The following is a 15,779-nucleotide window of genomic DNA, read 5'->3' on the forward strand; positions in this document are numbered from 1 at the left end:
GTATAAGTTTCATTATCCAGCTGTCTGATCATCTAAGTGGCCTTGGCAGTCCAGTTCTTCCCTGTCCATCCGGGCGTGTTGGGTGTTGCTGTGGGGGGTGTTGGGTTGTGTTGCTGTGGGGGGTGTTGGGGTGTTGTGTTGCTGTGGGGGGTGTTGGGGTGTTGTGTTGTTGTGGGGGGTGTTGTGTTGTTGTGGGGGGTGTTGGGGTGTTGCTGTGGGGGGTGTTGGGGTGTTGTGTTGCTGTGGGGGGTGTTGGGGTGTTGCTGTGGGGGGTGTTGGGGTGTTGCTGTGGGGGGTGTTGGGTGTTGCTGTGGGGTTGGGGTGTTGCTGTGGGGTTGGGGTGTTGCTGTGGGGTTGGGGTGTTGCTGTGGGGTTGGGGTGTTGCTGGGGGGTGTTGGGGTGTTGTGTTGCTGTGGGGGCGGTGTTTGTCTGGAAGGCGGTGAGCGAGCGGAGCGAGTGAGTGAGTGAGGTGCGCCTGCGCGGGCGGCCATCTTGTGAGTCAGTCAGTCAGTCAGTCGGTCGGTCAGTCAGGCGGAGGGTCGGTCAGCAGATCAGATCGGAGCCGCCACACGGGCCGGAGCTCAGCTCTCGTTGTCTCCTTCTCCCTCCCAGTCAGGCAGAGCCTCTCCTTAGTTTTTTTTCTTCCGTCTTTTTTCCCCCCGACTCCCCCCCCTCCCCCCTTCCCCCATCCTCCTCCTCCTCCGCCGCCGCCTCCGCCGCCGTCGCCGCGCACAGCCCCGACCGAGGTCAGACGACAGAGTAATGGGCGACCGAGAGCGTAGAGGCCGCGGCTCCCTCACCCTCACGCCTCTGTCCGGCCTCGTCCTCTCGTCTTGACATGGGCGGGGAGTGAAGTCGAGCTTCGCGGAGAGAGAGGGCGTTTGTTTGCTTTTGTTTTTGTGTTTGTGTGTGTGTGTGTGTTTTTTAAAAAAAACGCTTTTTTTTTTCGCGTTGAGAAGCCCAATTGAGGTTTTTTTTTCTCTCTCTCGTTTCTGTCGGTGGCAGTGAGAGAGGGTGTGGAGGAAAGAGGAATAGACACACACACACACACGCACACACATGTAGATGTATGTGTGTGTGTATGTATGTAGAGAGAGAGAGAGAGAGAGAGAGGAAAAAGTCAGGAGGGTTTTAAACCAAACACTCTCAGACTAGAGCAGAGCAAAGAGGCTTCAAGAGACAAACCTACCGACAGGAGAAGCAACTAAACCCCCCAAAGCTCCTGAGCCAGAGAGAGAGGGAGAGAGAGAGAGAGAGAGAGGGAGGAGTGGGGGTGGGGGGAGGACAAAAAAAAAAGGGGGTCGAAGGGAGAAGAGGAAAATGATAAACAAGTGATTGTGATTGTTTTGGTTTTTGTTTCCCCGTCTCTTCCTCCGTGCGGGAAATGTCAGCAAACGTGACGAGGACTGGCCACCATGGCGGTGATGTTGATTGAGGCCGCCACTCGGAGGGCGACGACGATGCTGATAAAGTTAGGCATGCCTTTCGCTAGGTTTTTCGTTCGTTTCTGCTCAAGTGCCAACGAAAAGCGCCATGTAGTTAACGCGACAGCGCAGTCCTCCTCTTCTCTCCCTTTTATCGTCTGTCCTTAGAAAAAAAAAGTTAACTTCAAGTAAAGCAAGAGGCGTAAAGAAAAATCCTAACAATATGTTCGAAGATAGCCGCTTGAGAGGTTGTAGGTAGAGATTTTTTTCAGGCTAACTTTTGTTCAGTCGAAAAAAGCCTAGCTTATATGTAAACATGGGATCTGGCTGCATCATTTCTGTGTCATCTTTGGACACGCACGAATTACAGTTAGGTGTTTAATTTGTTGGTTAGATTCATTGGCATCCATCATTGTAAAGTAGCTTTAGTTCAACGGGTTAAAATCTAGCCTTAATTTGGATTGCTTTGGTTTGTAGGTTTAGTTAATGTGAATTAGTAAAACAAAATCTAATTCCCTACACTCCCATTAAACCATGTGTATATAGGACTGTTATCATGACTGGACTCTGGCCTACATTCATTCTAAGTTTTTGCACAAGACAGTTTTAGGCTTTCTGGTCTAGCAGTTGTGGTAGAAAAATTAAGTTAATACTGCCAGCTTGTTTATTCTGTTGCGCTGTTTTCTTTTTGAGAGAAATTGCCCTTGCTAGGTTTTGTCAGTTTCTAAGATAGAAAGAGGGTTACCACTTATAATTAAAAAAATGGGAGACCCACATTCTCGGAAGAACCAGACTTTGAATCGACTGCGTGCTCAACTTCGAAAGAAAAAAGAATCTCTGGCAGATCAGTTTGACTTCAAGATGTACATTGCCTTTGTATTCAAAGATAAGGTAGGTATTTTAACTTGTCAGTGTTGTCATTTTTTTTNGTCAGCCGGATGTCAGTGATATATATGGGAACCCATTGCCATGTTTAAGAGTATCCATACAGCACAATTGTGGCATGCAGCCTCACCTTTCTGTTCCCTTTTCAGGCAAAAAGATTAATAGCGAAAATGGAAGCGCATGGTGTCAGAGGTAACCTTGTGACATGGCTTGGTAATTGGATGGGAGATAGGAAACAAATTATTATAGGAAACAAAGAGTAAGGATAAAGGGAATGTTCTCTTGATTGGCGGGACTTTACAAGTGGTATCCCCCAGGGGTCTACTGGGACCCCAGCTATTCGCCATATATATAAATGACTTGGATGAAGGAATAGAAAGTTTTATATCTAAATTTGCAGACTGCACTAAACTAAGAGGCTCAGTAAGTTGTGTAGATAGGAGTAGGAAGTTACAAAGGGACTTAGACAGGTTAAGTGAGTGGGCAAAGCTGTGGCAGATGAAGTTCAATGTAGGGAAGTGCGAGGTCATCCACTATGGACCGAAAAAAGATGAAGCAGAATATTTTTTTAATGGGGAGAAATGAAGAACTGTGGAGGAGCAAAGAGATTTGGGTGTCCATATCCACAAATCACTAAAAACTAGTTCTGAGGTGCAAAAAGTAATCAAAAAGGCGAATGGAATGTTGGCTTTTATCTCAAAGGGCCTGAAATACAAAGGGGACGAAATGATGCTTCAGCTGTACAGAGCGTCAGTCAGACCTCATCTGGAGACTGCGTTCAGTTTTGGGCACCACACCTCAGGAAAGATATATTGGCCCTGGAGGGGGTGCAGCACAGGTTCACCAGAATGTTACCAGGCCTAAAAGGGTTAAGTTATGAGGAAAGGCTGCGTAAACTTGGATTATATTTCCTTGAGTTTAGAAGGTTGAGGGGTGATTTGATTGAGGTGTTTAAGATGATAAAGGGATTTGATAGGGTAGATACAGAGAAGCTATTTCCTCTGGTGGGGGAATCCAAAACAAGGGGGCATAGTCTTAAAATTAGAACCAGGCCATTTAAGATTGAAACCAGGAAGCATTTTTTCCACTCAAAGGGTGGTAAGAAACCTTGAATTCTCTCCCCCAAAAGGCCATGAGCGCTGGATCCATCCACACCGTCAAGAGTGAGGTTGATAGATTTTTGGTAGGTCAGGGTATTAAGGGATATGGGGAGAAAGCGGGAAATTGGAATTGAAAGGATTAGTTGAGGTTCAGATCAGCCATAATCCAATTAAATGGCAGGACAGGCTCAAAGGACTGAATGGCCTCCTCCTGTTCCTATGACACATCTCATGGCTCATAATACTGAACTTGAAATGCCAGTAGGCCATGTGGCCTGTCTGCTTTCATCACAGGGGATAATTCTTATTTTTGGTTCTTTCACCAGAAACTATACAGAGGTTTGTTTAAGTGATTAAGATACTCTATTACCAAGGGTTTAAGTTCTTCTTGAATTGTGCGTTGTTCTAGGACTCTGCAGAATATTCTTTGCTCCCAATTTATATTATTGGTAAACCTATGTGAACTTTAACCTGTGAGAGACATCCTTTTATGTTGGGTGGCGTTCAATTATAGGCACTTCTGAAGAAATGTTCACAATTTACATAAACAGAGCGACTCTTATGACCTAGAACTGAGCTTTTTTGGGTAAAGTAGGAATCATAATTGAGAACTGAAGTTTGAAGAACTTGTCTCTGATCCCATGATGCAGAACCTGAGAAACCTCTGGCTTTCCGAATGAAAGCTGTTCAAGTGCAGAAAGAAGAATTTTTTGCAAACTTCTAAATTATTCTTTTTGATTGTGGGACACTCAACAACAACAACATACATTATATTTCAGGAATGTCTACAAATATTAAAATGTGGCATCTGAAAATAATTCTGTTTTTACATTGCTAATGTTTTTAAGGGGGCAAACCTATCTCTGGAAACAACTAGTGTGTAATACTCGAGATATCTGATTCCAAATCTGACTTCAGTCAAATCACCACCAACAATCTTGACTTGATAATGAGAAGGCCTAGATAGTGAATAGGCCTAGTGATATCCCGTGCCTGCCCTGAAGAACCTTGATATCATTGCACGAGTATTGCTATCTTCAGCTTTTTGGGGGATCTTCACTGCACCAAAAGCTATAGTAGAACTGCAGAAGAAGCTACGACAACAACTTGCATTTATAAAGCTGGAAGCAAAGTAATCTGAAGTGCACTTCTGAGGCTGAGCTCCATTTTCGTAGTGATTAATCCCCCTCTCTCCCCAATGATTTATTACATGTGCTTTATCCCATAAACTTACTTTAACCGATGTATAGAAGTTTCAGAACTAAAGAGGACTATTTAACGCTTTGTCTATTCCATTTTACCTAATACTCAGTTTTTATCTTTTTCTAAAAAAAGTCATCCTTTTTTCCATTAATACCATTCTTCCTCATATCACTTCATGTTTTTGCTGCTTGTATTTAACCTATTCCCCCTTCAACAATGCTATTGATCCAGTCTTAATAGCCACTAATAGTAATCAATTCCAAAAAAAAGTCTTGACTGAAGGAATTCCTTCTACCCCCTCACCTAATTTATCTAACAATCCCCAAATAATGCTCCCTTGTCACCAATTCTCCTATTAAAAGAATATTCTCCTCTATCTATCCTGTTATGCTCCTTCAATATTACTTGTATATCCCCTCATAATCTCCTCCAGTTGGAAAAGCCACAATTTTGCCAATCTCTCTTCAAACATATATTGTCTCATACCTGTTATCCTAGTGAATCTATACTACTTCCTCTTTATCAATGACATCTTCTGCAATGGGGAGCACAACACTGAATATAGTATTTCATCTGCAGTGTCCAATTCTCTGCTTTATATTCAATACTGTTTTTTATAAATCTCAACTCGATTTAAAAAAATCCCAGAATGCTATGGTTTTATAACTTACCTTGAGTTGTGAATATACCATTGGCTGGTGTTTTGAAGACACATTTGTTAATTTAACACAGTTCAAATAATTGCCATGATCATTGTGTCTTGTTTTTCTTCAGATTCTCTTTTAATCCTTCTAACTTGTTTGATTCACTGTTTTCATCTCATAATAAGGGTGACTTAGTAATATTGGCGATATGAAGCATTCTTAACTTCTTTATTAGCTGCAGAGTTCTTTGATGCAAAAGTACAAATGCATAATAATCATCCTTGCATTTGATATATTGCCTTTCACTTCAGGAGGATGTCTCAATGGAGAGCTTCACAGGATTTGCTGTAGTGACTATGCATTCTGTAGGTGACTACAGCAGCCAAATTGCACAAGTAATGCTCCCTGTACATGAGTGCTGCTTGTACCTTGTACAGTGGATCAACAATTTTCTGTCACATAAGGAATCTCATGATGGATAATCAAAAGTCCTTTGTATGCCGATGATAGCTGGGTGATGAATAGTGGAAGTGTTTGGGAGGTGAATACATTGCATTCTTGATTGACTGATTTTTCAGAAAAGTGTATGCCAGAGTGTCGATAATTTGATGGTCTGTTGTAGATGTATTCAAGTCACCATGAGTGTTAATGCCCAGGATTTTGTGTTTTGTTTCACACTAATTTCTAATTCATAAAACGGATGAGCATGATTGATCATAATACAGACAGATTAATTTATATTTAATAATTCATCTCCCTCCCACCCCCACAAATGTGAAAAAAACCAGAAAATTATTTTGTAAAAACTGCATAGATAACACTCAAATATTTGTGCTGGAGTTTCTTCAAACAGTTAATGAATTTTAATGATTCCTATTTTTTTGCAGATACAGATTTTAGGAAGCAACCCACTTTGGATAAACTTCTGTTTTTAGTCCAAACAAATTGTTGTTAATATTTGATGACCATCTTGAAATGTACAGTCTTAATTGTGAATATGCCAGGGCTGCAGATACATAAAAGAAATGTCTGCTTATAGATTCTTTTGATATTCTTTAAAAAACAGATAATGCAGTGTATGAGAATAATTGTCTCTGCAGAATCACCTTGAAACTAAAAATGAGGAACTTATTGCAGGGGAATAAGTGTTTTAGTATTTTCCAATAACACACCATCATCACGTATACCAATGAAAAAGCTGTTGATTTATTGGAACTGCCTTGGGAGTTTTTACAATTTGTACCACTTTAGCAGATTTAAATACTGTACTCATGATGTCAGTCATGATTATTAAAATAGGAAACTTGGAAAAACTTGCAGGAGAATGTTTCTATCTAGTTGTATTAATATGCTCAGCAAAGAATTGCTCACTATGCTTTGTTTATGTGCCTTCAATCTAGTGCCTTATCGTGTCTCCGAGACATCTCAAAATACTTCACGGGATATACTGTAAAGTGGAGTGACTGTATTTTGTGAGCGAAATACTCATGCTTATTGCTGCCTTGTACTTTTTGACAAACGGGTGCCACTCTATTACCAAACCACTTTAGTTCAGATTTTCAGAATTTGTGCCCAAGTTATATAGTGCTGTGGTCAGGATGTGCCTGGACTACTACGCATAGTTATTGTCATCCCAACATAAGGAGGTGGCTCTGGCTCAAGAAGCAGTGTAGAGCAGATAATATGGATGCTTTCCAGTATTAGAGAAATTAATTATGAAAATTACTAAATAAGATCAGATTCTATAGCCTAACAAAGTGAGCGTGTGTCTGCGTGTGTGGGGGTGGTAGTAATAGTGCAGTTAACGTGTGGAATGGATTACCAAGAAGGATGGTGGGTGGGAAATTGCTTGATGCTGTAATACGAGGACAATAGGGTGGGCTTTCTTGAAGGAAAAGATCAAGTAGGTCATTGATAAGTCTTTGTGAGTCACTGAGCTGATGTCAGAAATAAGAGTGCATAAAGCAACTGCATTAAGTGGCATAAATTAGAGGTTAACCAATGTGATCTCCGGTAAACAGATCATCTCCACAGATCAGGATAGTTTATGGTCATAGATCCTTATTGGTAGGCAACAGAACTAAGAGACTGGAGAACTTAACTTTCATCTTTGAGTGGAGACTCGATGGTGTTTTTTCTGGGATGACAATGTAAAGTGAAATCTCAAATGTATATTTAGGTAGCATTTAATACAGTGACAGAAAAGAGGAACTATTTTTCTTCCATTACCCCCTATTTAAGGAAACTGCACTGCATCTTCTGGTGTCATATAAAAGCCCTAGTACTATAGAAGTCAGTGATCTGTTTTACTCTCTGTTTTAGTTCTTGCACATTATTATTTGTATTATTTGATTCTATTGCAGGATTCCCAGGTAAAGATGATAATAATCCTTGCATTTGATATAGCACCTTAGCACGCGTTTGAGACATCTCAAAGTGCTTTACAGAATATGCTGTAAAGAGAATTTAACTGTATTTTGTGGACAAATCAGATAATCCAAAATAAAACTTCTCTACATCATTTATGCAGACTTTAATTATCCTATTTGATAACATCTGCAAATGAACCTAAATGCCATTATTTTGAAAAGACAGAGACTTGGAGCTGTTTGTCGGACATTGCTGTGCGCAAATTCCAAGTTTGCCTACAAAATAGTCATTGCACTATGCAGTAAATCGCTTGAGGGGCTTTGAGACATCACCAGACATGAACACACTGTTATCAAATGTGAAGATTATTGTTGAGATTCTGCTGGCCTGGGGTTTATGTCCAGATGTAAAACACAAAAACATATCTCAAATGTTTCACGCCTTAGCAACATACGAGTTGATCTTGTCTACTTTTCTCCTAACAAATTCTTGATTAGATTTGAATTTTTTTTAAAGCACTTTTAAATGCAAGCTGTTGTTTTCATTTTGCCCATTAACTGAAATTTGGTTCATTGAAGTTAAATTATACTTTTCTCAATTTAATATTTTGTGGCGAATATGTTCTGCTTCCGATCTTTATTCCTTTTGGAAATAATTTGACTGGAAACTCTCTCTGTCCATTCAGTTCTCTGTCATGCATTTATCATTCGAATGGCTTAATTGAATAACTTAATTGTTTCATTAGATTTTAACATCGACTCCATTAAACCAACATGCCCTAAAGATTTTGTTAGTAATATAAGATCGCATTGAACTGTTAGCCTCAAATTATGTGCTAAACATTTAATTCAGGCCCAGTGCTCAGCAAAAGTGGAAGTTTCTTGTATAGAGAATGCTTTCTTTGCTCTGACTGTCTCCAAATTAATATTAAAAAACTGCAGCTCTATTGGATTAATCATTGAATTGAAAAATTAATAAAGTGTTGAAATTTTGTTGTGGGCTTGAAATATCAACTGAGGTGTTTCCCATATGTTTGTAATATTCAATGCTATAGATTTGTGGAGACAAAATATTTCTTTAATATGGAAAGTTATTCAGTCCTATGGCTTCCAAGAATGCAGTATTGCCTTTTTTGATGCACTTTTCCTTTTTTTAAAAGAAGAAAAAGTCGGCACTATTTGAAGTGGCTGAAGTGGTACCGGTTATGACGAATAACTATGAAGAAAATATTCTCAAAGGAGTACGGGAGTCAAGCTACTCCTTGGAAAGTTCCATAGAGCTGCTGCAAAAGGATGTTGTGCAGCTTCATGCACCTCGCTATCAGTCCATGCGCAGGGTAAGTAGGATGGGGCTTTCTGTTTCACTAGCACAACAAACCCACAAGTGAGCAGCAATTCACCTTCATTTTAAATTGTCGCTTGAATAGCCATTTTTTGTAGCATGCAAGAAGTTAATACTAGTTTTCTAACATTTTTTTTCATTGTTTGTGAAACTGCTGGAAGGTTCAGGGAAATGACGGCCTCCATGTGCACTAAAACAAATGGTAATATTACAGATTAAGCAAAATGTGAACGGTGTATTTACTGTAATTAATAGAGTATAAAAATCAACCCTTAATATTTAAAATGTTAACCAATCTTCAAATTTAAAATGGGCCATGAATTACTACCTTCCACCACCTCCGCGACTTCGTTTTGCTCTGCCACTACCACTCCCCTCAGTTTACCAGGAAGTCGAGGCTTATCCAAAATCTTAAAATATTCTGAACTGCAGATAAATTTTGTTTTGACAAAGCTAAATAACTTACTAATTCTCTCTTTAATGCCTTGTGAGAATGTTTGAAAATATTTTCCATTTCTCTTAGGATGTAATTGGCTGTACACAGGAGATGGACTTTATCCTTTGGCCACGAAATGATATAGAGAAGATGGTCTGTCTCCTGTTCTCCAGGTGGAAGGGAACAGATGATGAGCCTTTCAGGCCTGTTCAGGTACTGTTTTTAACAATAGGCTGAAATAAATTTAAAATGGTTTTTTTATTAATATTTTACAAGGTCCTCTGCTTACTTAGGTGAACTTTAAGTATGCTGTGGCACTACTCAAAAAGAGAAGGGAGCTTCTCCCAGTGTCCTGTCCAATAATTCCCAAAATAAAATTCCATAGATGTTTGTGCGACATTGGCTGCTACAAATACAGTCACTCCACTTCATAGTAAATTCTGTGAAGCACTTTGAGGTGGCCTCCCAATGTGAAAGGTGACATACCAAATGCAAAGAATAATATTTATTTTGAATTCTTAATTTAATAAGTTTTGTATGAATTTGTTTATATTGATCCAAGACAGCTTAAGGTATATTTTCAGAATCAGTAACAAAAAAGTTTATACAGCAACAAAACAACAGCAACAAAATGACACTTGTATAGTGCCTTTCAAGTCAGGAGGACGCCTCAAGGCGCTGGACAGACAGTTACGGATCCGAGCTGAGGGTCGGGGTGGGGGAGGGGATAGGGCAGGGAGAGAAGCAGGGAGATCGAAAGCTCGGTCGAAGAGGAGGATCTTGAGGTCGCGAGGGAGGGGGTGAGGCGGAGGGACTGCGGGATGCAGTTCCAGAGGGTGGGTGCAGGGTGACGGAAGGCCCGCCCGTCAATAGTGGGACGAGCAAGACTGGGGACGTGAAGCAGGTCAGAGCCCGCAGAGCAGAGGGAGCGAACAGCGTGGTAGGGGTTTAAGGAGGTCGGAGAGGTAGGGGGGAGCAAGACCGTGGAGGGCTTTGAAGGTGAGGACCAGGATCTTGAACTGTATCCTCTGTGTGATGGGAAGCCAGTGGAGTTGGGCAAGGATAGGGGTGATAGGGTCGCGGAGCCTAGTCCGGGAGAGGACATGGGCTGCAGAGTTCTGAATGATCTGCAGCCTGTGGAGGGAGGAGTTGGGGAGGCCGACAAGCAGTGAGTTTGCATAGTCGAGCCTCGACATAATGAAAGCATGTATGAGGGCTTCAGCAGCCTGCGGTGTGAGACAGTGTCGGAGCCAGGTGACATTGCGGAAGTGGGGGAAGGTAGAGCGGGTCATGGCCAGATGTGGGGTAGAAAGGATGGTTGAGGATCAAACAAGACCCCAAGGCTCTGAACTGGCTTAGCAAGGTGGAGTGTGCAACCATGGATGGTGATGTTAGTGCCTGAGGTGAGGAGGTGCTGATGGGAGCCAATCAGGAGAGCCTCAGTCTTGTTGATGTACAACTGAAGAAAGTTGGCTCTCATCCAGGACTTGATTCTGACAGACATTCTGTCAGGACAGCGGTGGTCCTGGAGTCAAGGGTGGAGGCAGAGAGTTAGAGTTGGATGTCATCCGCACAGATGTGGAAGTTGATCCCATGTCTGCGGATGATGTCACCAAGAGGGGGTATATAGATATTGAAGAGGAGGGAACTAAGGACAGAGCCCTGAGGAACGCCGCACACGACGGTCCGGGGCCTAAAGGAGGAGCCGTTTGAGGAGATATAGAAGATTAAGCTGATGAAATGTTTTTTGGTTGCTGGGTATCATTTTTTTTTGGTAGCTTGAGTTATATGGGTTGACTCTCAATTAGAACCTGTGTTTGAACTAAGTGGGTAACTGTTTTCAGGTCCTTATTAATTCATGTTTTTTTCAAAGTAGTTTTTTTTGTTCTTGTGCACAGGCCAAGTTTGAGTTTCATCATGGTGATTATGAAAAACAGTTTCTGCAGTTACTGAGCCGGAAGGATAAGGCAGGACTCATCATAAACAACCCGAGCCAGTCCATGTTTCTGTTCATTGATCGTCAGCACTTGCAGGTGAGTGCAGAAGAGATAAATATTACTGCTTCCTGTCTCACTCCCTCCCTATGATCATGCTGTGTAGCCTCCCAGAGCTTTTAAGATCCTGCTGTCTCCGCTGCTTTAAAGGTTCTTGCTGCCAAACACACAAGCCTTAAATCTAGCCATGATTCATACTAAAGCTTTTCGCTTGACCCCATTCCCATCTCTATCTGACCACCCAGCTTCAGCTTCTTGCCCCCTTACTAGCAGACTTTGTACACCTTTCCTTCTTCGATTGTGCAGTTCTCATCTGCAAAACTGTTATCACCTTCCTCAGGAAACCCTCTCTTCACCCTGCCATAGCTCTGCAATTGCTGACCTGGCTGTAATCTGTTTTTCCTTTCTAGTGTTCCGGAACGAGTCATTGCTTCCCAGCTTTGCTCTTTCCTAGCACTCCATGCATGAACCCCTCCAATCTATCTTTCACCCAGTTCATTGTACCAAGACTGCCCTTGGGTCAAAATCGTAAATGATAGTCTCTTGATCTGTGACCAGGGCTCTCTGCATCCTTGTTCTCCTTAATGACTCTGCTGCCTTCCATTCTGTTCTTCCCATTGCCTAGTTTCACCTATCCCAGCATCTTCACTTTCTCTTCAAATGGCTTCTCTAATTTTAAATCTATAATTTTACTAGAAACTATTGCAGTACATATTCCCCCATTAATTAAGCTCAACTATTAAATTCAGAGAAAAAAACAATTACAACATTTCAGCATCCATATGCACCCCTAAACGGGCTGTTGGAATATAGTAGTATTTGGAGCAACAGCCCTGAAATGGTACTGAACTTTGTTGGCTCAGTTATTTGACAATCCCAATCTGTGTTGAGTTGTATGCAACCAGCTTGCTGACTGCACCTGTAGTTAATATAAATTGAGCTTTCTGATAGGCAGACACAAAATGGCAGTTCTCCATGGGATTGCAAAATAAGCAGCCAGATTTTTCTTACAAATTAGAAGGCGTAAGCTGTTTTTTTGATAATTAGATTAACAAAGGAGATAAAAGTATGTTGAAAGTATGCCTCCTTACACTTCCTTTGACCATCTATTGATCAGTGTATCAGGTGAGTGCTCATTATAAGACTCATCACAGTTATTGCATTTGAACTTCTAACTTTTGCTGGTATGGTTCGGGAGTGCCATAATCTCTGCCTTAATTTGAATCTAAGTATCCTAAAAAAAGTAAAGTACTTTTTTTTTTCCTTTCTCAGACTCCAAAAACGAAGGCGGTAATTTTCAAATTGTGCAGTGTCTGCCTTTACCTGCCACAGGATCAGCTCACCCGGTGGGGAGTTGGAACCATTGAGGATCACCTCCATCCCTACATGCCAGATTAGAGCAGTAGCCAGCAGAATAGGGAAGACAATAGGATCAACAACAGTGAATTCACATTTCATCTTTATTTCTGGGTTGAAGACTATTATCCACTCATTGAAAGAACAGTCTGTTACCAATATATTCATCTTGAAGCTTAGGTTTTTCTTAAGTCTTGCATCTCTCAGAACTTTATTTTTAAATGTTATTGCCTGGCGCGGTCACTATGTTCAATAGGCTGCCTTGTGGTTAACCTGCATTGTATCAGTTCATTTGGAAAATAAGGTGAAATTTGAAAGGAATTTTTACACACTGATGCAAATATACCTGAAATGTACATAGAAGTCTTCACATTTGTGCTGGTTATGTGCCCTGACAATTAAGTTAGATGTTGAGGTGTAATGCACATTAGGGTGAGAAGTGCATGCAACTGGGATTTCAGCATCAAAAGATACAACGTATGGATGGATGTGTTGTGCAGATGAAGGGTTTTAAAACTGAATAGTACGAACATTATGTTCCTGTCAGATAAATTTGTATTGGGCACATTCTGGTCATCATTTTGTAATAGTGACAATGAGCAGCTGAAATGAGGGAAATTAATCTTGAAGTACTCATTTAAAAAATCTCTTAAATAATGTAGGCCCTGTAACCTTGTTTGGGCTACATTTGAGTTTGCTGGCATGTTCTTTTTGGATGTCGTTCCCCGAGTTGCTACATAAATGTACTAAGGAGTTTTCCTTCTATTCTAGAGGAAATTGAGCAGGTTAATAATAGGCAGACTCTGCAAATAGCAGAACTGGAGTCTCAAGTAGCTAAAGGAGCTACAAAATTAAAATCCAATGTTACTGGAATCTTAAGAAAATCAACCTTCCTATAGCAGCTTATTTAACTAAGAAAGTGAGCTTGGTACTATAGGATGAAAGTAGAAAGTGTAACCGTTATCAATGGCGCAAAATATGCTGGTTTGTGATAACGCAACTGTTTAAAGTTAATAAAACGACTAATGGAAAGTTACCAGTACTTTGTGTACAAGAAAGGAATATGTACCTAATATTACTTTAAAAAAAATCTTTGGAGTGTTTCGATTGGGTTATTAGGGGGATTGTTTGTAAGACTTGATTTTGAGCTCGTGCAATTAATGTGAGGCAGGCTGCAAAAATTAATCATTCAAGAGGAAAAAGTTTTTCTGTGAAGTTGGAACAGAGCTTTTTGGGGTTATTTATGCATGCCTGCCACTTCAGATAAGAACAGCGCAAATCAGTAGCAAATTTGTATTCGCCTTCTGTTGGAATTGGAAAAATGTCTGAAAATTAAATAAATCTTTAATCCGTATTTAAAATTGTCTATGAACTGTTCTTCAAAAAAAATGTCTGTCAGCATGTGTTATTGTGTAGCTGTTAAGTGAAAGCACCATGAAAAAGAAAATCTTAACAGCACTAATGAGGATAACGGATGAAACACTTGGTACAAAATTGCAGTATTCCTATATCCATCCAAGATCAAGGCTCAGCATTTTCAACTGACTTTGAGGGCTGCCTTTTCTTTGGACGTTGGGTGGGGGGAGAGGTGGGGGTTAAAAATCCATTTTAATGAGCCTGACACAAGGAACCAACGTGTTTAAAGCAAACTTGTTTTTTGCTGCTTAAAAAAAAAGTTATAGAGCAACTTATTACTTTTCACTTTCAAAATTCAACTTCTGTTTCCTCTTTGCAATCCATTATTCAAAGTCGGTCACAGTCGCTTTTATTATGAGCTCATTGCAATTCAGAGGAACAGGTTCAGACTCTTTAGGCAAGACTTGCTGATGATTTTAGTCATAGTAACTAAAACATTCCCCAATCCTGACGATACTGAACATTTTCATCTAGTTTTCAAGTATTGTGGTAGCTGAAACCCTGTAAAGTAATGCTGATGTACATCTTTTAATTTCCAGTGTGAAGTTACTACCTGTTACAAAAAAAATCAAGTATCTAAGTTGATTCTTTAAGCAGACTTCCTCTCTGGAAAGATGGATATTAATGGACTGACCATTTGCTTTACTTACAGCCTTCTAATACTGAGGTTAAACTGCCTGAAAACAGAAGATGACTAATATTTGTCAGAAGAGATCCTCCTAGCGATCTTAATTTTTTTATATAAAGCCTTTCATAGCGGAAGGCTGCCTCAAAGGGCTTCACAGGATTTATTGTAAGGTAGAGTGACTCTTTAATTTGTAGGAGAACGCCTATAAAATTATTTTGTAATGCATCTGCGTTGCATGTTATTTTTTCTCAAACAAGCCATGTTGGCTTAGGTTATTTTTTGCTGCAGGCCCTTCCCCAGAAGGAAATGAGGTTGAGGGCCCACTCAGCTCCGTGCAAGCCAAAGCAGTGTGGTCAAGCTGGACAAGCAGCGGGAAGCTTGCCAAACGGTCCTCATTAGAGAGCTACCGAAATCCTGGATTAACATTAAGCCAAAATGCAACAAATTGCTAAATTATGGATGTTCTAAAATGCTACACAAGTAATAATAATCCTTGCATTTGATTTAGCGCCTTTCACATCATGATGTCTCAAAGCGTTTCATGGGATATACAATAAAGTGCATTGACTGTATTTTGTGAGCGAAATGCAGCAGCCAGTTGCAGGGAGCATTGTCCCACCAACAGCATTCGAAAGAGTGACCATTTTTATTGAGGAATTGTTGGCCAGGACACCGGGAGTAACTCCATTCTCTGCCAGTAGTGCCTTGGGATCTTTAACGTCCACCTGAACAGGCAGATGGGATTTGGGTTTTAACATCACACTCCCAGTGGTGCATTGGAATGTCATCTTAGACTATATGAGTTCCAATTCCTGACATGGGGTTTGAACCCCCAACCTTCTGACTCAGAGCTGCGAGTGCTACCACTATGCCAGGGCTGGTGTAAATCTAGAGCTGGGTGGAATCACTGATCAGAAAGGCACAGGTTTGACTCCCAACTTCTTGTGTTAGTTGATCTCACCTGGAATAGTAGTTGGGGCAC

At 40.8% G+C, this 15,779-nt stretch overlaps 1 protein-coding gene across 2 annotated transcripts; it reads left to right on the plus strand.

The window, feature by feature from the left end:
* Positions 1 to 1,071: 1,071 nt before the first annotated feature.
* Positions 1,072 to 14,107, plus strand: cunh6orf62 (chromosome unknown C6orf62 homolog). Of its 2 annotated transcripts, none has more exons than XM_007903176.2 (5): positions 1,072 to 2,315; positions 8,786 to 8,962; positions 9,491 to 9,616; positions 11,302 to 11,436; positions 12,670 to 14,107. In XM_007903176.2, exons 1-5 carry the CDS (start codon positions 2,187 to 2,189, stop codon positions 12,793 to 12,795), a joined length of 693 nt encoding a protein of 230 aa, XP_007901367.1. In that variant the 5' UTR covers positions 1,072 to 2,186; the 3' UTR covers positions 12,796 to 14,107. The 2 variants fall into 2 exon arrangements, with proteins under 2 accessions (XP_007901367.1, XP_042187866.1); XM_042331932.1 differs by having other exon boundaries at positions 8,789 to 8,962.
* Positions 14,108 to 15,779: the final 1,672 nt, after the last annotated feature.

Source organism: Callorhinchus milii, unplaced genomic scaffold (genome assembly GCF_018977255.1).
Source record: "Callorhinchus milii isolate IMCB2004 unplaced genomic scaffold, IMCB_Cmil_1.0 Scaffold2, whole genome shotgun sequence".
Lineage (NCBI taxonomy): Eukaryota > Metazoa > Chordata > Chondrichthyes > Chimaeriformes > Callorhinchidae > Callorhinchus > Callorhinchus milii.

Bases quoted from the DNA above. Each gene is read 5' to 3' on its own strand.
- cunh6orf62 (XM_007903176.2), top strand. From the start codon at position 2,187: ATGGGAGACCCACATTCTCGGAAGAACCAGACTTTGAATCGACTGCGT. The intron at 8,963-9,490 runs GTAAGTAGGATG...CATTTCTCTTAG, and splicing joins GCTATCAGTCCATGCGCAGG to GATGTAATTGGCTGTACACA. The intron at 11,437-12,669 runs GTGAGTGCAGAA...TTCCTTTCTCAG, and splicing joins TTGATCGTCAGCACTTGCAG to ACTCCAAAAACGAAGGCGGT.